General features: G+C 47.8%; 1 protein-coding gene across 1 annotated transcript in view; it reads left to right on the top strand.

Moving 5' to 3' along the window:
* Positions 1 to 22,038, top strand: part of LOC130283382 (alpha-2-macroglobulin-like protein 1) — a 454,342-nt gene that overhangs the window by 254,500 nt on the left and 177,804 nt on the right. The window contains exon 10 of the mRNA XM_056532791.1: positions 8,081 to 8,207. Coding sequence (XP_056388766.1) covers positions 8,081 to 8,207 — 127 coding nt within the window. The remainder of the gene's footprint in view (positions 1 to 8,080; positions 8,208 to 22,038) is intronic.

Below are 22,038 nucleotides of genomic sequence, written 5' to 3'. Positions count from 1 at the left end.
TGCTCCCGCAGAGCATTTTACGTCCACATATGAGGTATTTCCGTATTCAGGAGAAATTGCGTTACAAATTTTGGGGGTCTTTTTTTCATTTTACCTCTTGTGAAAATGAAGAGTATGGGGCAACACCAGCACGTTAGTGTAAAAAATGTAAAAAATTTTTTACAATAACATGCTGGAGTAGACCCCAATTTCATATTTTCACAAGGGGTAAAAGCAAAAAAAGCCCCCCAAAATTTGTTAGGCAATTTCTTCTGAGTACGGAAATACCCCATATGTGGCTCTAAACTGTTGCCTTGAAATACGACAGGGTTCCGAAGTGAGAGAGCCCATGCACATTTGAGGCCTAAATAGGGGATTTGCACAGGGACGGACCCGGATGCAAGAATTACACTTGCCTCCGATACCAAAATTACCCTATGGCAGTGTTTCCCAAACAGGGTGCCTCCAGCTGTTGAAGAACTTTCAGCATGCCTAGACAGTCAATCGCTGTCCGGCAATACTGGGAGTTGTCTTGCAACAGCTGGAGGCTCCGTTTTGGAAACAGTGTCATACGAGAATTTATTTATTTTTTTTGGGGGGGGGAGGGGCTGTGTAGGGGTATATGTATATGAAGTGTTTTACCCTTTATTTTGTGTTAGCGTAGTGTTTTTAGGGTACATTCACACGGCGCGGCTCTACAGCAAGTTTTCCACTGGGATTTTGAGCTGCGGCGGAAAATTTGCTGCATCTCAAACTTGTAGCAAGAAACTCGCTGTAGACCTCCGTCGCGAATCTCCAGCTGTTGCAAAACTATCACTACCAGCATGCCCTTTGGTTGTCCGTGCATGCTGGGGGTTAAAGTTATGCAACAGCTGAAGGCACACTGGTTGCAAAACACAGAGTTTGTTACTTAACTCAGTGTTTCACAACCAGTGTGCCTCCAGCAGTTGCAAAACTACAACTCCCAGCATGTACGGTCTATCAGTGCATGCTGGGAGTTGTAATTTGCCACAGCTGGAGGCACACTGGTTGCGAAACACTGAGTTAGGAAACAAACCTTTCAACCAGTTTGCCTTCAGCCGTTAGTTATGCAACAGCTGGAGGCATACTACTAACACTCCCAGCATGCCCTTTGGCTGCCCGTGCATGCTGGGGGTTGAAATTATGCAACAGCTGGAGGCACACTGGTTGCAAACACTGAGAATTTGTTACTTAACTCAGTGTTTCCCAACCAGTGTGCCTCCAGCTGTTGCAAAACTACAACTCCCAGGATGCCCAGACAGCCGAAAGACATGTTGGGAGTTGTAGTTTTGCAACATCTGGAGGGCCACAGTTTGGAGACCACTGTGCAGTGGTGTCCAAACTGTAGCCCTCCAGATGTTGCAAAACTTCAACTCCAGGCATGCCCAGACTGTCCAGGCATGGGCCAAAAGTTACAGAACTACAACTCCCAGCATGCCTGGACTGTCTGGGCATGCTGGGAGTTATAGTTTTGCAACTTCTGGAAAAGCTACAGTTTGGACACCACTGCACAGTGGTCTCCAAACTATGGCCCTCCAGATCTTGCAAAGCTACAACTCCCAGCATGCCCAAACAGCCTTTGGCTGTCTGGGCTTGCTGGGAGTTGTAGTTTGGCAACTCTTGGAATGCAACTGTGAAGATCACTTACGGCTGATCTTTACTGCTGCGTCCGCCGCTGTCTCCATCGGTTCCGCGCTGCCTGTCCCGATCCTGCCACCGGTCCCGCTGTGATCGTCGGTCCCAGTGTGAGGTGATATTTCCGAACCCATCCACCATCTATCCCCCGCTTTGCCCCGACATCCAGGGGCGGGCAGAGTGGAGATTTCAATTTTGACATCCGGCCCCCCTCCTGCCATTGGTCAGTTTGCCCTAAGGACCAATGGCAGGGGATAGGAGTAAGGTGGCAGCTGCCACCTCGCTCCTATCCCTCAGGATGATCGGAGCTGTCTCTGACAGCTCCGATCATCCTTATTTTCCGGGCGATCGGGTCACCAGAGACCTGATCTGCCCGGAACCCTGCAAGTCCTTGTCAATAGTCAGTCACTAACTGATTAACTAATGACAATGATCAGCAGCAGGGGACCATTCTGATTGGTCCCCAGCTGCATAGTGTCAACAATCAGCTGTTCAAAACAGCTGTGATGATGTTTCTATCACCATGCCAACGGACATGGTGATAGAAAATGTATTGGATGTTTATGAACGTCCATTTGCGTTAATTCACAGGAAAAATGGACGTTCATAAACGTCCATTTGCGGGAAGGGGTTAATAAAATTCTTCAATGGGCCCTGTCAGATCCAAAAAATGTTGTTAATGATGAAAATTAAAGACCTTTTGTAATAAGGTTGTTTACATTTTTCTGAATATTTAATATAGAAAACAGCTCCAGAAGGGGTCCAACTAGGGGCCCACATACTTGCTGGGACACTAACCAGTCCTGCAGCAGCAGCAGGCTTGTCTATGAGTCATGGACAAGAGATACTACAAAACAGAGAAAAAGGAGCTGTCACGATTCGGCTCGCAGGTAGTGGATCCTCTGTGTCAGCGAGGGATTGGCGTGGACCGTGCTAGTGGACCGGTTCTAAGAGACTACTGGTGTTCACCAGAGCCCGCCGCAAAGCGGGATGGTCTTGCTGCGGCAGTAGCAACCAGGTCGTATCCACTAGCAACGGCTCAACCTCGCTGACTGCTGAGAAGGCGTGGGACAGAAGGACTAGGCAGAGGCAAGGTCAGACGTAGCAGAAGGTCGGGGCAGGCGGCAAGGTTCGTAGTCAAGATGGATAGCAGAAGTTCAGGTAACACAGGCTTTGGACACACTAAACGCTTTCACTGGCACAAGGCAACAAGATCCGGCAAGGGAGTGCAGGGGAAGTGAACAGATATAGTCTGGGAGCAGATGGGAGCCAATTAAGCTAATTGGGCCAGGCACCAATCATTGGTGCACTGGCCCTTTAAGTCTCAGAGAGCTGGCGCGCGCGCGCCCTAGAGAGCGGAGCCGCGCGCGCCAGCACATGACAGCAGGGGACCGGGACGGGTAAGTGACCTGGGATGCGACTCGCGAGCGGGCGCGTCCCGCTGTGCGAATCGCATCCCCGACGGCCATGACAGTGCAGCGCTCCCGGTCAGCGGGACTGACCGGGGCGCTGCGGGGAGAGAGACGCCGTGAGCGCTCCGGGGAGGAGCGGGGACCCGGAGCGCTAGGCGTAACAGTACCCCCCCCCCCTTAGGTCTCCCCTTTTCTTTGTCCGGTAACTGCCTCCCCTGGGATGAGGACACCGGGAAAGAATGGAGGGTTTCCTCAACGGCAGGCAGCACAGCAGGAGTGGGAATGGGGAGGGAGGGCAGAGGGCGAAGCCTGGCACGGGGCAGTGTGACACCAGGACGGGGGCCATGAGGAGGCACTGAGGCTTGCCTGACGGGACTGGGAGGGGGGGAGAGGCACTTCCTATGGCAGGCAGAGTCCCAGTTCTTGATCTCCCTGGTGGTCCAATCAAGGGTGGGAGAATGAAGCCGGAGCCATGGCAGACCGAGGAGGACCTCAGAGGTACAGTTGGGAAGGACGAATAACTCAATCCTTTCGTGGTGGGGTCCAATACACATCAGGAGGGGTTCTGTGCGGTAACGCACGGTGCAATCCAATCTGACTCCGTTGACCGCGGAAATGTAGAGCGGCTTGACGAGACGGGTCACCGGGATGCTGAATTTATTCACAAACGACTCCAAAATAAAATTCCCAGAGGCACCAGAGTCCAAGCAGGCCACGGCTGAGAGGGAGGAGTTGGCTGAAGGAGAAATCCGCACGGGCACCGTGAGACGTGGAGAAGCAGACTTAGAACCAAGAGACGCCACACCCACGTGAGCTGGGTGCGTGCGTGCGTTTCCCAGACGTGGAGGACGGATAGGGCAATCCACCAAGAAATGCTCGGTACTGGCACAGTACAGACAGAGATTTTCTTCCCTACGGCGATTCCTCTCTTCCTGTGTCAGGCGAGACCGATCCACTTGCATGGCCTCCTCGGCGGGAGGCCCAGGCGTAGACTGCAAAGGATGCTGTGGGAGAGGTGCCCAGAGATCTAAGTCTTTTTCCTGGCGGAGCTCTTGGTGTCGCGCAGAAAAACGCATGTCAATGCGGGTAGCCAAATGGATGAGTTCTTGCAGGTTGGCAGGAATCTCTCGTGCGGCCAGCACATCCTTGATGCGACTGGATAGGCCTTTTTTAAAGGTCGCGCAGAGAGCCTCATTATTCCATGATAATTCGGAAGCAAGAGTACGAAACTGGATGGCGTACTCGCCCACTGAAGAATTACCCTGGACCAGGTTCAACAGGGCAGTCTCGGCAGAAGAAGCGCGGGCTGGCTCCTCGAAGACACTCCGGACTTCAGCGAAGAAGGACTGGGCTGTGGCTGTGGCAGGATCATTGCGGTCCCAGAGCGGTGTGGCCCAAGACAAGGCCTTTCCTGAAAGAAGGCTCACTACGAACGCCACCTTAGACCGTTCTGTAGGAAACAAGTCCGACAACATCTCCATATGCAGGGAACACTGAGACAAGAATCCACAGCAGAGTTTATAGTCCCCATCAAATTTGTCCGGCAGGGACAAGCGGAGGCTAGGAGCGGCCACTCGCTGCGGAGGAGGTGCAGGAGCTGGCGGAGGAGATGGTTGCTGCTGTAGCAGAGGCAGAAGTTGCTGTAACGTGGCGGTCAACTGCGACAGCTGCTGTCCTTGTTGGGCAATTTGCTGCGATTGCTGAGCGACCACCGTGGTAAGGTCAGCGAGACTTGGCAGCGGCACCTCAGTGGGATCCATGGCCGGATCTACTGTCACGATTCGGCTCGCAGGTAGTGGATCCTCTGTGTCAGCGAGGGATTGGCGTGGACCGTGCTAGTGGACCGGTTCTAAGAGACTACTGGTGTTCACCAGAGCCCGCCGCAAAGCGGGATGGTCTTGCTGCGGCAGTAGCAACCAGGTCGTATCCACTAGCAACGGCTCAACCTCGCTGACTGCTGAGAAGGCGTGGGACAGAAGGACTAGGCAGAGGCAAGGTCAGACGTAGCAGAAGGTCGGGGCAGGCGGCAAGGTTCGTAGTCAAGATGGATAGCAGAAGTTCAGGTAACACAGGCTTTGGACACACTAAACGCTTTCACTGGCACAAGGCAACAAGATCCGGCAAGGGAGTGCAGGGGAAGTGAACAGATATAGTCTGGGAGCAGATGGGAGCCAATTAAGCTAATTGGGCCAGGCACCAATCATTGGTGCACTGGCCCTTTAAGTCTCAGAGAGCTGGCGCGCGCGCGCCCTAGAGAGCGGAGACGCGCACGCCAGCACATGACAGCAGGGGACCGGGACGGGTAAGTGACCTGGGATGCGACTCGCGAGCGGGCGCGTCCCGCTGTGCGAATCGCATCCCCGACGGCCATGACAGTGCAGCGCTCCCGGTCAGCGGGACTGACCGGGGCGCTGCGGGGAGAGAGACGCCGTGAGCGCTCCGGGGAGGAGCGGGGACCCGGAGCGCTAGGCGTAACAGGAGCGCTCCATGGTGCAATAAATAACATATATGGAAACGCTAGTAATGATAGAGTGCTTACCAATGTTAGTTGTGCAAGTGCCAGCACAACTTGGATAATAGCATGAAACAGATCCCTCTGCTGCCGCTCCACAATATTAGCAATATAAAACCAACGACCTCCAGACCAGTGGATGATAGGGCGCTGAGGGACCAGGCAACAGTTGAAGCAATCAGCTTTTATTCCCAACATGCAACGCGTTTCGCGCTAGTGCGCTTCATCAGGCATATGGACAAGGGGAACAGGAAGCAGTATGTATACACACTCCAAGTTAATAACTTAACCCCTTGGTGTCAGAAAAAAATCATTCACCAAGGGAGTCACATAATGCACAACACAAAAGGGGCGTTAACCCTTAAATTGCAAAAAAAGGAAATACATCAACACAATAGCAACACAGACCAAGGTATGTTCATGTGCAAAATACGCGTAGATAATATTGCACTCATATAAAGTGCAAACTGCATGATAATAAATACATGTAGACATATAGAGTATATAAAAATAAATAAAATAAAAGATGACAAATAAGATAATAATAATAAAAAAAATTCAAAAATACAACATTTTTAAAAATCAGCGAGTATTTTCAATGGTTTCATTAAGTCCGTTTGGAAATAAAGTACATAATTTAAATATCCAATAGGACTCACGGTTAATAAGCCTCTGTAATCTATTCTGTACCATATCAGAGATAGTTTCCAATATCATCAGTTTCAGGCAGGCTACATTCTTATCATGAAACATAGAAAAATGGCGGAACACACGAAGAATAAAGTGCATAGCTTCAATTAGGAAGGAGGACTGAACTTGACTGTATGTTCCCTTTACTCTAACATATCTACCGATTTGGGATTTCAGGCTATGGAGGAAATCTTTAGCTTGGATTCCCACTTCAGTCAAGTTCAGTCCTCCTTCCTAATTGAAGCTATGCACTTTATTCTTGAGCACAATGTGTTCTTTCAAATGCCTTCAACAGAGTTAAAAACTTGAAACAAAGTGACCTAGTGTCCATTCAGGGGGGGGGGGGGGGGGGGGAGAACACTGGTTCTAGAACATGAAATCTAAACATGATTTTAAATTCAATTTCATTACTAATTTTAATTGTGCTTCTAGTAATATTAAAGACATTTTAAGGAGGCACTGGTCTATCATCCGTGATGACCCGTTCCTGAGTAAAATTGTCCCTGAACATCCTGGGGTTACATTTAGAAGGTTGCCTAACCTTCGTAATCTCCTAGCCCCCAGAAGATTAAGACATAAGCCCACCACCCCCATACCTGCTACCACCTGTTGCATGCAAAGGTGCAATAAATCGCGTTGCCTGTGTTGCGAGATGGTGTGCGCTGACTGCTTTTTCAAATCAACCATTACTAATGGAAGTTTTTTTTATTAATGGTTCTTTTTCTTGTGAGAGTTCTTTTGTAATCTATTTATTGACCTGTGATTGTCATCTTCAGTATGTCGGGCGCACTGTGCAGCCAGTGCGGCCTCGTATGAACAAGCATCAATCCAATATAAAAAAGGATTCATGCTGCACAGTGTGTCCCGCCATTTTTCTATGTTTCATGATAAGAATGTAGCCTGCCTGAAACTGATGATATTGGAAACTATCTCTGATACGGTTCAGAATAGATTACAGAGGCTTATTAACCGTGAGTCCTATTGGATATTTAAATTATGTACCTTATTTCCAAACGGACTTAATGAAACCATTGAAAATACTCGCAGATTTTTAAAAATTTAGTATTTTTGTATTTTTTGTATTATTATCTTATTTGTCATCTTTGATTTTTTTATTTATATATATATATATATATATATATATATATATATATATATACTCTATACGTCTACATGCATTTATTATCATGCAGTTTTCACTTTATATGAGTGAAATATTATCTACACGTATTTTGCACATGAACATACCTTGGTCTGTGTTGCTATTGTGTTGATGTATTTCCTTTTTTGGCAATTTAAGGGTTAACGCCCCTTGTGTGTTGTGCATCATGTGACTCCCTTGGTGAATGATTTTTTTTTCTGACACCAAGGGGTTAAGTAATTAACTTGGAGTGTGTATATATACTGCTTCCTGTTCCCCTTGTCCATATGCCTGATGAAGCGCACTAGCGCGAAACGCGTTGCATGTTGGGAATAAAAGCTGATTGCTTCAACTGTTGCCTGGTCCCTCAGCGCCCTATCATCCACTGGTCTGGAGGTCGTTGGTTTTATATGGACAAGAGATGACTCGAAGACAAGACTGCTTGAACAGACACATAAATCACCTCCCACCACCACAAGGAGGGACACGCCTCTTCCCCTGAGAGAATTTCTAATACTCTGAGCTAATAAAAAGAGGTAAAAAAATGAGATGTACATGGTCAGGATAAGGCACAGTTTTGTGGGATCTGACAAGTACACTTTAAAGTTGGTTTATCCATTTAAGAATTCGATTTTCTTCAATATAAATATGATCCTGTGTTTTCAGCAGCTCATGTGCTTTGTTGCTTAGGTCCAGGTAACCCTGCTCAGCTCTACAGATTTTTCAGTGAAGAATTGCCAGGGCTGCCTGAAGCCTTGTTGTGTCTGCGCCAGTCAAACAGCGTCCATTAGCTGGAATATCACAGCCAACACCACAGGTAATTTTAACAAGGCTTCAGAACCGGGACAATAACATAAAACTATTTACTTTGATCATATTTTGAAAGCTCAGCACACTTTCATTCATTTTGAGTAGTGTTGAGCGGCATAGGCCATATTCGAATTTGCGAATATTCGCGAATATATGGACGAATATTCGTCATATATTCCCTAAATTCGCATATTCGTAATATTCGCGTTTTATTTTCGCATATGTAATAAATTTGCGTATGCGGAAATTAGCATATATTAGCATAAGCAAAAATTAGCATATGCAAACATTAGCATATGCAAATTTTCATATATGCGAAAATTCGCACGCCAATCTCACACAGAGTATTAGAGCCTTCTGTACACCACACAAGCTGGAAGCAGAGAGGGATGATCACTGTGATGTGTGCTGTGATAAAAAAATAAATAAATAAATAAAAAAAATTGAATATTCGTAATTACGAATATATAGTGCTATATTCGCGAATATTCGCGAATTCGCGAATAAAATTTGCATTGCGAATATTCGGGAGCAACACTAATTTTGAGTAGAGATAAGCGATCTTTTAAAAAATTCGATTCGGACGATTTGCCAAATTTTCCCGAAAAGTTTGTTTCGATCCGAATTTGTTTGTGGCGAATCGATATTAAAAAAGGCTATTTCTAGCCTACATACAGCCTCTATAGGGGTATAAAACACTTTGCTGTGTCCTAAAACGCATATGGAGTGTGCTGGGGTAGTGAAATAATACTGTTATTCAGAATAGAATGCAGATTACCGGCATCACTGCCGCACAGCAGCACAATGACAGAGCCTGGTGATGGCATCAGTGTCAGGAGACCATATAGTGACTGAATGACATAGCGTGGAGGTGTTGGCAGCATGAGGACACCATACAGTGGCTGAATGGCACAGCGTGGAGGTGTTGGTAGCATGAGGACACAATATAGTGGCTGAATGGCACAGCGTGGAGGTGTTGGCAGCATGAGGACACCATAAAGTGGCTGAATGACACAGCGAGGACATGTTGGCAGCAAGAGGAGACCATTTAGTGGCTGAATGGCACAGCATGGAGTTGGCTGATGCACTAGTACACTACACACCAGGGCTTCACAATCCCCCCCCAAAAAAAAAAAACAACACAATATATGAAATTTTTGACAAAGATTTCTCATAGGTAGCACCCGCTATCCAAAAATGAGAAATTTCCAGACCCAGGCCCCACCTCTGCTGCATCGTGAACTCATATATTGCCTGAAGGACACAGCCTGGAGTTGGCTGATGCACCAGTACACACCTGGGCTTCACAATCCCCTCCAAAAAACAACAACATTTTTGAATTTTTTTAAAGAAGTACCTTTGTGTAAGAACAAGCGCATATCCAACAGTTCACAAGACTCTATAATGCAGGACGGTGGACCACCCAAAGACATTCTTCTCAAAAATAATAAACCACACAATGTTTGAATTTTTTTTTACAAAAACTAATTCAATATGTGTGTAAGTGCATCTGTCTCCAAAAGATCAGATCACCAAAGGACTTTTTTCACCCAAAATGATGAAGCAGAGTTAATCCCTGTCCGTATTTTTTCTTTTTAATTTTCATTAAAAAATCACACGCAACAAGAGTTCCATTGTGTAACGATTAGCATTCTGGAAAATTCTATTTTATTACCGATAAAATTATCAGTAAATTAAAAAAAAACACTACCCAAGAGTGTTTAATAACCCCATACATTACATCAGGATCAGTCAGGAGTAGGCCTCAGCAGTACCCAAGAGGCTTTAATAACCCCTACCTTTGCATGATCAATTTCGAGATCGAGCAATACAAGGTGTGTTATGCCCTCTGATTTCCGGGGCCGCAGGCGTGCTCCACTGAACGGATTAGCGTGTCTCTATCTTTCATCGACCGGTGCTGGTAACCCGCTAACTCCCGGAAAGGTAAGCTGCCGCGAAGTAGGTGGTCTCCCCCGGGAACGTTTGGCTCCAGAATTTCCACTACTGCCACACCACGCTGACTGCCAACCGTGCTACTGCCTTGCTGACTCAAGGGCAACCTGCAACTCTCTTCTCCCGATGATGAACCCCCCTTCTCCTGAGATCGAGCAATAACAGGTGTATAACACAGATATCCGAGGCCGAAGGCACGCTCCACTGAACGGATTAGGGTGTGTCCATCTTTTTTGGTAGCACCCGCAGTCCAAAAATTTTTAATTCCCAGGCCCCACCTCTGCGGCATCAGGAACCCATAGATTGCCTGAAAGACACAGCCTGGAATTGGCTGATGCACAAGTACACACAGGACCAACTGCCTGGAAGCGAGAGCGTGGAGGAGGAAGCGGTGTGACCTGTCCAAGTTGCTGTTGTGGCTGTGCAGGAACCACATTTACCCAGTGAGCCGTAAAAGACAAGTATTGTCCCTGCCCGTAGTTACAGCTCCACACGTCGGTGCTGCCGTGCACTTTTGAACACACCGACAGGCTCAAGGACTGGCTCACCTTCTCTTGTACAAACTTATGCAGGGCTGGTACTGCCTTCTTTGCAACGAAATGACGGCTTGAGACTCTCCACCTCGGCTCGGCACAAGCCATCAATTCTCTGAATGGTGCAGAGTCCACCACTTGAAAAGGGAGGGACTGCAACACCAGCAACTTGGACCGGAGCACATTCAACTTCTGCGCCATTGGATGAGTGGGCGCATTGTGTTGTCTCTTGGACATGGTTTCGCCGATGGATTGATGGCGGAATGGCTGACTAAAAGCGGGAGAAGCAGGAGTGACAGAAGGAGGGTTTGAAACACAGCTCCCTTCGGGCTGAGGTGGTGGAGCCTTGGCTGGATGAAGGAGGGAGCGGATGGCCACTGGGTGATGAAGCAGGCTGGACCACTACATCGGAGCCACAGTTCTCCCAGGCTGCTTTATGGTGGCGAAGCATGTGTTGATGCAGGGCCGTGGTGCCGACATTGGGACCCTGGCCACGCTTCACCTTTTGCCGACAGATCTTGCATGTTGCTACGTGAACCTCCTCCGGATGCCTTATGAAAAACTTCCACACTGCCGAGTAGCTGATTTTCCCACCCACAGTCCGCACTAATTGACTGCTACTGGCGCAGTCTCCAGGAACCCCTGTTCCACTACCTCCCGGAAAGGTAGGCTGCCGCGAAGCAGGTGGTCTCCCCCGGGCACGTTTGGCTCCAGAATTTCCACTACTGCCACACCACGCTGACTGCCAACCGTGCTACCGCCTTGCTGACTCAAGGGCAACCTGCAACTCTCTTCTCCCGATGATGAACCCCCCTTCTCCTGAGATCGAGCAATAACAGGTGTATAACACAGATATCCGGGGCCGAAGGCACGCTCCACTGAACGGATTAGGGTGTGTCCATCTTTTTTGGTAGCACCCGCAGTCCAAAAATTTTTAATTCCCAGACCCAGGCCCCACCTCTGCGGCATCAGGAACCCATAGATTGCCTGAAAGACACAGCCTGGAATTGGCTGATGCACGAGTACACACCCGGGCTTCGCAATCCACCCCAAAAAAACTCCAAATTTTATTGAAATTGTCTGACAAAATACCTGTTTTTTTTTAAAAACAAGCGCATATACAGCAGTTCAGAAGACTCTATAATGCAGGACGGTGGACCACCAAAAGACATTCTTCTCAAAAATAATAAACCACACAATGTTTGAAATTTGGTTAAAAAAATTATTACATGTGTGTAAGTGCATCTGTCTCCAAAAGATCAGATCACAAAAGGATTCTAATCGCCAAAAATGATTAAGCAGAGTTAATTCCTCTCCATATTTTTTTATTTTTTTTTTTCATTAAAAAATCACACGCAACAAGCGTTCCGTTGTGTAACGGTTAGCATTCTGCAAAATTCAATTTTATTACTGATAAAATTATCAGTAAATTTAACAATAACACTACCAAAGAGTGTTTAATTACCCCATACATTGCACCAGGAGCAGTCAGGAGTAGGCCTCAGCAGTACCCAAGAGGCTTTAATAACCCCTTACCTTGCCCGATCAATTGTGAGAACGAGCAATAACAGGTGTGTTATGGCGTCAGATGTCCTGGGCCGCACTAGCGCTCCACTGAACGGATTAGCGTGTCTCTATCTTTCAAGGACGGGTGCGTGTTGCACGCTGAAACCAGTTCGTGATAGGGATCTGGGATTGCAATTATTCAACCTTAAAACGAGGAATTACCAAGAAGTGAGGGTCATAAGCTGGTGTTGATTAAGTCCCTGCCCTTTGTACACACCGCCCGTCGCTATAAGCAATTGGATTAGTTAGTGAGGTCCTCGGATCGGCCCAGGCGGGGTTGGAGAAGGCCCTGGCAGAGCGCCGAGAATTTAACGATCATTGTTGAAATTTGCATTAAGCATGTATTTAGCTACTGCTAAACATCCAAAAATGTAAGGCCCAAGGCTAGAAGCACCAGGGAGGCAAGTACTTCCTGAAAGACACAGAATGAGTCTGGATCATGCATTTGCAGTACCCAAGATCCTTCATTTGATCAGGCTCACTGTTACAAGCTGCCTATAGACTAGATCACTTGCTGCTGGGACTTTTAGTCCTTACTGATGCCCATTTATGAGTATAAAAGTGTTACTGTAAATATTTACTTCCATATAACTCATTTGTGGCCTACCTGGAGATCCTAAGGATCCATAGAACAACACTACAAGCAGTGCATTGATGGGTATGCCCCAGTCCTGTTACCGCTGTTTGAAGCACACTTACGACCTTAGCGTGCTTCATACACAGTGGGTCCTGGCTACTATCAGGCGCCAGGACCCAGGGTTAATGCTGGACATCTCCGATTCGGGACGATACCTGGCATTAACCCTATATACTCCACAATCAAAGTTGATTGTTTGATCTGAATATTAAAATAATGATCCCAGCAGCTCAGCAGAGCTAATCGGGACCGTCGCGTTGAAATTGCGATGTCCTGATCAGCTGAGTGGATGGTGGGAGGGCCCTTACCTGCCTCCTCGCCATCCAATTGGTACTCTGATGTCCTGAGCCATGGCAGGCTGGAGCAGCAGAGCACCAATTACACTGATCAATGCTTAGCCAAAGCTTAGCATTGAACAGTATATGCAATCAAAAGAGTATAAAAAAAGTAAATAAATGTGAATAAGCCCCTCCCCTAATAAAAGTTAAAATCACTCCCCCATTTCCCATTTTTAAATAAAATAATATAAAATTTTTTTTACATGAACATGTGGTACCGCCACGTGCATAAATGTCCGAACAATTAAAATATAAGGTTAGGGGGGAGTGGCCTGGCTGCCTAGCTGAATGCACGCATGAGCTCTGAGCTCCGGCTCTTGCAATGTATAAAGCGACAAATTTAAAGCCCAGCAAGCTGATTACCTCTGCAATGCCCACCATGAGAAAGAAATCGGCTCACCAAGCGAAACTGGCTAAATTTCACTTCACTAGAAGACCGGAGGATTCTCAAGATGGCCGCTGGAGGGGCAGTGGCGCATCTCAAGGCCGCATATCCTTGCCTGGATCTCAGCGCAACTCTCCAGCTCCGAACCTCCGTAGATCAACCTCTGTTCCAGCTTTGCCAGCAGAGACAGGGAGCTGCACCTCACCATCCGGCTCTTCAACCTGCGCCATTCTCCAGCCTCCGCTGTTCCGGACCTGGAGGTAAGTGGAAGCTGGCTCTCCTGCACTGCTCCCCTGTGCTCACCACCTCTGTCCCCCTCCTGCAGCCTGCTCAAACAGAAGCAGCGCTTGTAGGCCCACTGTCTCTCACCCTCCTCCTCGCCACTAGAGGAGCAGACACACATAGATAGCCAGGTAGACGAATGACTCCTAACGCTCCCGGTCTCAGATATTCCATAAACTGACACTGCTATGAGGGATATGCTCCTGCTCCAATACAGATCTATGCTGCGGACTATGCAAGCGCTTATTAACCCATTGCGCAACAAAATTGCAGACCAGGGTGGTAGAGTAGATCACATGGAGGAAAAATTTGGGGACTTTGCTGAATCCCACAACTCTCTTATTGATGCACATAATTTGGTGGAAGATGAGGTTACTTACCTGAAAGCAAGATGGCCTACATAGAGGACAGAAGCAGGCGCAACAATGTAAAACTCAGGGGAGTGCCTGAGACTGTTCTGCCACAAGATGTTCCCGCTTATGCTCAGGCTCTGATTAAGGCTACTCTGCCATAATGCACCGACTGGGACCTGGAGGTGGACAGGGCTCACCATGTTCCAGACATCTTTCTGACTCCTTTCCCTGGGACATACTAGCTAGGGTGCACTTCTTTAGAGTAAAGGAGGCACTCATGACCTTCTCCAGGAAGAATGGAGGCCTACTGGCACCGTATCATGGGATACAGATATATGCTGATCTCCCTGCTGTGACCTTGCAATTACGCAGGGATCTTTCTTCTATTACGGCTGCACTCTGTCAAGCGAATATTCCCTACAAATGGAGATTCCCTGTGCGTTTATTTGTGCACTTTAAGAATGAGCTGCATCTTATCCATTCTGCAGAAGAGCGGCTAAAGAAACTTCAATATTGGAATGTGGCTGTTCCTAACCCGACCATTCGTCCGCCACCCAAGCTCCTAGAAGACTGGACCACTGTACGCTGATTGTTGGATGGTCAGGCGAACACTGTCTACGCTGTGGGGTCTGAAAGGGGTGTGGGCTTCTCCATGTGCAGGAAGCTTTAGGCTGCAGCATGGAAATTTACCCCCAATCCAGTGATGGACTACGGTGAGGGGAGGGACGGCAGACTCCTCCTCTCTGTTGGCTATACATGTGCCATACAGAGAGAAGGCCCATGAATTCTCACGTCCGCTCCTCCCCCCAGCTCTCTGAAGATTTCCAAAGCTAGAGCTGGGGGAAGGCAGAGCAAGGGGAGAGATGAGGTACACGCCCCCTCCCTCATTTCCCTGAGCTCGGGAGGATGCAGATCTCCACGGGGAGAAGTACACGCTCCCTCCCTGAGCTCCTCGAGCTCCGGAGGATGCAGATCTCCACGGGGAGAAGTAAACGCCCCCTCCCTGAGCTGAAGACGCAGATCTCCATGGGGATTCATACACTGCAGGGACTGGAAATAAATCTCTGACTGGGAATGATTTCTATGTGAGGAGGAGGGGGGTCCCTGTTATGTATGTGTGTGTATATGCTGGGAGTCCCTGTTAGGTGTGTGTGTATGCTGGGAGTTGTAGTCCCTATTAGGTGTGTGTGTATGCTGGGAGTTGTAGTCCCTGTTAGGTGTGTGTGTATGCTTGGAGTTGTAGTCCCTGTTAGGTGTGTGTGTATGTATGCTGGGAGTTGTAGTCCCTGTTAGGTGTGTGTGTATGCTGGGAGTTGTAGTCCCTGTTAGGTGTGTGTATGTATGCTGGGAGTTGTAGTGCATGTTAGGTGTGTGTGTATGCTGGGAGTTGTAGTCCCTGTTAGGTGTGTGTGTATACTGGGAGTTGTAGTCACTGTTAGGTGTGTGTATGCTGGGAGTTGTAGTCCCTGTTAGATGTGTGTATGCTGGGAGTTGTAGTCCCTGCTAGGTGTGTGTGTGTGTATGCTGGGAGTTAGTTGTAGTCCCTATTAGGTGTGTGTATGCTGGAAGTTGTAGTCCCTGTTAGGTGTGTGTGTGTATGCTGGGAGTTGTAGTCCCTGTTAGGTGTGTGTGTATGCTGGGAGTTGTAGTCCCTGTTAGGTGTATGTGTGTATGCTGGGAGTTGTAGTCCCTTTTAGGTGTGTGTGTGTGTGTGTATGCTAGGAGTTGTAGCCCCTGTTAGGTGTGTGTATGCTGGGAGTTGTAGTCCCTGTTAGGTGTGTGTGTGTATGCTGAGATTTGTAGTCCCTGTTAGGGGTGTGTGTGTGTATGCTGGGAGTTGTAGTCCCTGTTAGGTGTTTGTATGCTGGGAGTTGCAGTCCCTGTTAGGTGTGTGTGTTTGTGCTGGAAGTTGTAGTCCCTGTTAGGTGTGTATGTATGCTGGGAGTTGTAGTCCCTTTTATGTGTGTGTGTATGCTAGGAGTTGTAGTCCTTGTTAGGTGTGCGTATGCTGGGAGTTGTAGTCCCTGTTAGGTGTGTGTGTATGCTGGGAGTTGTAGTCCCTTCTAGGTATTTGTGTATGCTAGGAGTTGTAGTCCCTGTTAGGTGTGTGTGTGTATGCTGGGAGTTGTAGTCCCTGTTGGCTGTGTGTGTATGCTGAGAGTTGTAGTCCCTGTTAGGTGTGTGTGTGTGTGTGTGTATGTATGTATGTATGCTGGGAGTTGTAGTCCCTGTTTGGTGAATGTGTGTGTGTATGCTGGGAGTTGCAGTCCCTGTTAGGTGTGTGTGTGCTGGGAGTTGTAGTCCCTGTTAGGTGTGTGTGTGTGTGTGTGTGTGTATGCTGGCAATTGAAGTCCCTTTTAGGTGTGTGTGTATGCTAAAAATTGTAGTCCCTGTTAGGTGTGTGTGTATGCTGGGAGTTGTAGTCCCTTTTAGGTGTGTGTGTATGCTAGGAGTTGTAGTCCCTGTTAGGTGTGTGTGTGTGTTTGTGTGCTGGGAGTTGTAGTCCCTGTTAGGTGTGTGTGTGTGTGTGTGTGTGTGTGTATGCTGGCAATTGAAGTCCCTTTTAGGTGTGTGTGTGTGTATGCTATGAGTTGTAGTCCCTGTTAGGTGTGTGTATGCTGGGAGTTGTAATCCCTGTTAGGTGTGTGTGTATGCTGGGAGTTGTAGTCCCTGTTAGGTGTGTGTATGCTGGGAGTTATGGTCAGTGTTATATGAGTGTGTGTATGCTGGGTGTTGTAGTCCCGTCTAGGTGTGTGTGTATGCTGGGAGTTGTAGTCCCTGTTAGGTGTGTATGCTGGGAGTTGTAGTCCCTGTTAAATGTGTGTGTATGCTGGGAGTTGTAGTCCCTGTTAGGTGTGTGTGTGTGTATGCTGGGAGTTGTAGTCCCTGTTAGGTGTGTGTGTATGCTGTGAGTTGTAATCCCTGTTAGGTGAGTGTGTGTGTGTGTGTGTGTGTATGCAGGGAGTTGCAGTCCCTGTTAGGTGTGTGTGTGTGTGTGTGTGTGCTGGGAGTTGTAGTCCCTGTTTGGTGTGTGTGTGTGTGTGTGTATGTATGCTGGCAATTGAACTCCCTTTTAGGTGTGTGTGTATGCTATAAGTTGTAGTCCCTGTTAGGTGTGTGTATGCTGGGAGTTGTAGTCCCTTTTAGGTGTGTGTGTGTGTGTGTGTGTGTGTGTATGCTAGGAGTTGTAGTCCCTGTTAGGTGTGTGTGTATGCTGGCAATTGAAGTCCCTTTTAGGTGTGTGTGTATGCTATGAGTTGTAGTCCCTGTTAGGTGTGTGTATGCTGGGAGTTGTAGTCCCTGTTAGGTGTGTGTGTATTCTGGGAGTTATGGTCAGTGTTAGGTGAGTGTGTGTATGCTGGAAGTTGTATTTCCTGTTAGGTGTGTGTGTGTCTGTATGCTTGGAGTTGTAGTCCCTGTTAGGTGTGTGTATGCTGGGAGTTGTAGTCCCTGTTAGGTGTGTGTGTGTATGCTGGGAGTTGTAGTCCCTGTTAGGTGTGCATGTATGCTGAGAGTTGTGGTCCCTGTTAGATGTGTGTGTATGCTGGGAGTTGTAGTCCCTGTTAGGTGTGTGTGTGTGTGTGTGTATGCTGGGAGTTGCAGTCCCTGTTAGGTGTGTGTGTGTATGCTGTGAGTTGTAGTCCCTGTTAGGTGTGAGTGTATGCTGGCAGTTTCAGTGCCTGTTAGGTGTGTGTGTGCTGGTAGTTGTAGTCCCTGTTATGTGTGTGTGTTTGTGTGTGTATGCTGGGAGTTATAGTCCCATTTAGGTGTGTGTGTATGCTAGGAGTTGTAGTCCCTGTTGGTTGTGTGTGTATGCTGGGAGTTGTAGTCCCTGTTAGGTGTGTGTTATGCTGAGAGTTGTAGTCCCTGTTAGGTGTGTGTGTGTGTGTATGAATGTATGCTGGGAGTTGTAGTACCTGTTGGGTGTGTGTATGCTGAGAGTTGTAGTCCCTGTTAGGTGTGTGTGTGTATGTATTCTGGGAGTTGTAGTCCCTGTTAGGTGAGTGTGTGTGTGTATACTGGGAGTTGCAGTCCCTGTTAGGTGTGTGTGTGTGTGTGTGTGTGTGTGTGTGCTTGGAGTTGTAGTCCCTGTTAGGTGTGTGTGTGTGTGTGTGTATGCTGGAAATTGAAGTCCCTTTTAGGTGTGTGTGTATGCTATAAGTTGTAGTCCCTGTTAGGTGTGTGTGTATGCTAGGAGTTGTAGTCCCTGTTAGGTGTGTGTGTGTGCTGGGAGTTGTAGTCCCTGTTAGGTGTGTGTGTGTGTGTGTATATGCTGGCAATTGAAGTCCCATTTAGGTGTGTGTGTATGCTATGAGTTGTAGTCCCTGTTAGGTGTGTGTATGTTGGGAGTTGTAGTCCCTGTTAGGTGTGTGTATGCTGGGAGTTGTAGTCCCTGTTAGGTGTGTGTGTGTGTATGCTGGGAGTTGTAGTCCCTGTTAGGTGTGTGTGTGTGTGTGTGTATATGCTGGCAATTGAAGTCCCATTTAGGTGTGTGTGTATGCTATGAGTTGTAGTCCCTGTTAGGTGTGTGTATGTTGGGAGTTGTAGTCCCTGTTAGGTGTGTGTGTGCTGGGAGTAGTAGTCCCTGTTAGGTGTGTGTGTGCATGCTGGGAGTTGTATTTCCTGTTAGGTGTGTGTGTGTCTGTATGCTGGGAGTTGTAGTCCCTGTTAGGTGTGTGTATGCTGGGAGTTGTAGTCCCTGTTAGGTGTGTGTGTGTGTATGCTGGGAGTTGTAGTCCCTGTTAGGTGTGTGTGTGTTATGCTGAGGGTTGTAGTCCCTCTTAGGTGTGTGTGTGTATGAATGTATGCTGGGAGTTGTAGTCCCTGTTGGGTGTGTGTGTATGCTGAGAGTTGTAGTCCCTGTTAGGTGTGTGTGTGTGTATGTATGTATTCTGGGAGTTGTAGTCCCTGTTAGGTGAGTGTGTGTGTATGCTGGGAGTTGCAGTCCCTGTTAGGTGTGTGTGTGTGCTTGGAGTTGTAGTCCCTGTTAGGTGTGTGTGTGTGTGTATGCTGGCAATTGAAGTCCCTTTTAGGTGTGTGTGTGTGTGTGTATGCTATAAGTTGTAGTCCCTGTTAGGTGTGTGTGTGTATGCTAGGAGTTGTAGTCCCTGTTAGGTGTGTGTGTGTGTGTGTGTGTGTGTGTGTGTGCTGGGAGTTGTAGTCCCTGTTAGGTGTGTGTGTGTGTGTGTGTGTGTGTGTGTGGATATGCTGGCAATTGAAGTCCATTTTAGGTAAGTGTGTATGCTATGAGTTGTAGTCCCTGTTAGGTGTGTGTATGCTGGGAGTTGTAGTCCCTGTTAGGTGTGTGTGTATGCTGGGAGTTGTAGTCCCTGTTAGGTGTGTGTATGCTGGGAGTTGTAGTCCCTGTTAGGTGTGTGTGTGTTTATGTTGGCAATTGAAGTCCCTTTTAGGTGTGTGTGTGTGTGTATGCTATGAGTTGTAGTCCCTGTTAGGTGTGTGTATGTTGGGAGTTGTAGTCCCTGTAAGGTGTGTGTATGCTGGGAGTTGTAGTCCCTGTTAGGTGTGTGTGTGTATGCTGGGAGTTGTAGTCCCTGTTAGGTGTGTGTGTATGCTGGGAGTTGTAGTCCCTGTTAGGTGTGTGTGTGTGTGTATGCTGGGAGTTGTAGTCCCTGTTAGGTGTGTGTGTGTATGCTGGGAGCTGTAGTCCCTGTTAGGTGTGTGTATGCTGGGAGTTGTAGTCCATGTTAGGTGTGTGTGTGTGTGTGTGTGCAGGGAGTTGTAGTCCCTGTTAGGTATTTGTGTATGCTAGGAGTTGTAGTCCCTGTTAGGTGTGTGTGTATGCTGGGAGTTGTAATCCCTGTTGGGTGTGTGTGTATGCTGAGAGTTGTAGTCCCTGTTAGGTGTGTGTGTGTGTGTATGTATGTATGCTGGGAGTTGTAGTACCTGTTTGGTGAGTGTGTGTGTGTATGCTGGGAGTTGCAGTCCCTGTTAGGTGTGTGTGTGCTGGGAGTTGTAGTCCCTGTTAGGTGTTTGTGTGTGTGTGTGTATGCTGGCAATTGAAGTCCCTTTTAGTTGTGTGTGTGTGTATGCTATGAGTTGTAGTCCCTGTTAGGTGTGTGTATGCTGGGAGTTGTAGTCCCTGTTAGGTGTGTGTGTATGCTAGGAGTTGTAGTCCCTGTTAGGTGTGTGTGTGTGTGTGTGTGTGCTGGGAGTTGAAGTCCCTGTTAGGTGTGTGTGTGTGTGTGTGTATGCTGGCAATTGAAGTCCCTTTTAGGTGTGTGTGTGTGTGTATGCTATGAGTTGTAGTCCCTGTTAGGTGTGTGTATGCTGGGAGTTGTAATCCCTGTTAGGTGTGTGTGTATGCTGGGAGTTGTAGTCCCTGTTAGGTGTGTGTGTGTGTATGCTGGGAGTTGTAGTCCCTGTTAGGTGTCTGTATGCTGGGAGTTATGGTCAGTGTTATGTGAGTGTGTGTATGCTGGGAGTTGTAGTCCTGTTTAGGTGTGTGTGCTGGGAGTTGTAGTCCCTGTTAGGTGTGTGTATGCTGGGAGTTGTAGTCCCTGTTAGGTGTGTGTGTATGCTGGGAGTTGCAGTCCCTGTTAGATGTGTGTGTATGCTGGGAGTTGTAGTCCCTGTTAGGTGTGTGTATGTGTGTGTATGCTGTGAGTTGTAATCCCTGTTAGGTGAGTGTGTGTGTGTGTGTGTATGCAGGGAGTTGCAGTCCCTGTTAGGTGTGTGCGTGTGCTGGGAGTTGTAGTCCCTGTTTGGTGTGTGTGTGTGTGTATGCTGGCAATTGAAGTCCCTTTTAGGTGTGAGTGTATGCTATAAGTTGTAGTCCCTGTTAGGTGTGTGTGTATGCTGGGAGTTGTAGTCCCTTTTAGGTGTGTGTGTGTGTATGCTAAGAGTTGTAGTCCCTGTTAGGTGTGTGTTCTTGCTAGGAGTTGTAGTCCCTGTTAGATGTGTGTGTGTATGCTGGCAATTGAAGTCCCTTTTAGGTGTGTGTATGCTATGAGTTGTAGTCCCTGTTAGGTGTGTGTATGCTGGGAGTTGTAATCCCTGTTAGGTGTGTGTGTATGCTGGGAGTTGTAGTCCCTGTTAGGTGTGTGTGTGTGTGTATGCTGGGAGTTGTAGTCCCTGTTAGGTGTGTGTGTATTCTGGGAGTTATGGTCAGTGTTAGGTGAGTGTGTGTATGCTGGGAGTTGTATTTCCTGTTAGGTGTGTGTCTGTATGCTGGGAGTTGTAGTCTCTATTAGGTGTGTGTATGCTGGGAGTTGTAGTCCCTGTTAGGTGTGTGTGTATGCTGGGAGTTGTAGTCCCTGTTAGGTGTGCGTGTATGCTGAGAGTTGTAGTCCCTGTTAGATGTGTGTGTATGCTGGGAGTTGTAGTCCCTGTTAGGTGTGTGTGTGTGTATGCTGGGAGTTGTAGTCCCTGTTAGGTGTGTGTGTGTGTGTGTATGCTGTGAGTTGTAGTCCCTGTTAGGTGTGCGAGTGTATGCTGGGAGTTTCAGTGCCTGTTATGTGTGTTTGCTGGGAGTTGTAGTCCCTGTTATGTGTGTGTGTGTTTGTGTGTGTATGCTGGGAGTTATAGTCCCTTTTAGGTGTGTGTGTGTGTATGCTAGGAGTTGTAGTCCCTGTTGGTTGTGTGTGTATGCTGGGAGTTGTAGTCCCTGTTAGGTGTGTGTGTTATGCTGAGAGTTGTAGTCCCTGTTAGGTGTTTGTGTGTGTGTGTGTGTATGAATGTATGCTGGGAGTTGTAGTCCCTGTTGGGTGTGTGTGTATGCTGAGAGTTGTAGTCCCTGTTAGGTTTGTGTGTGTATGTATGTATTCTGGGAGT

The sequence above is a fragment of the Hyla sarda genome, chromosome 7 (assembly GCF_029499605.1).
Source record: "Hyla sarda isolate aHylSar1 chromosome 7, aHylSar1.hap1, whole genome shotgun sequence".
Taxonomy (NCBI): Eukaryota; Metazoa; Chordata; class Amphibia; order Anura; family Hylidae; genus Hyla; species Hyla sarda.
This window is presented reverse-complemented; position numbering and strand designations above follow the sequence as displayed.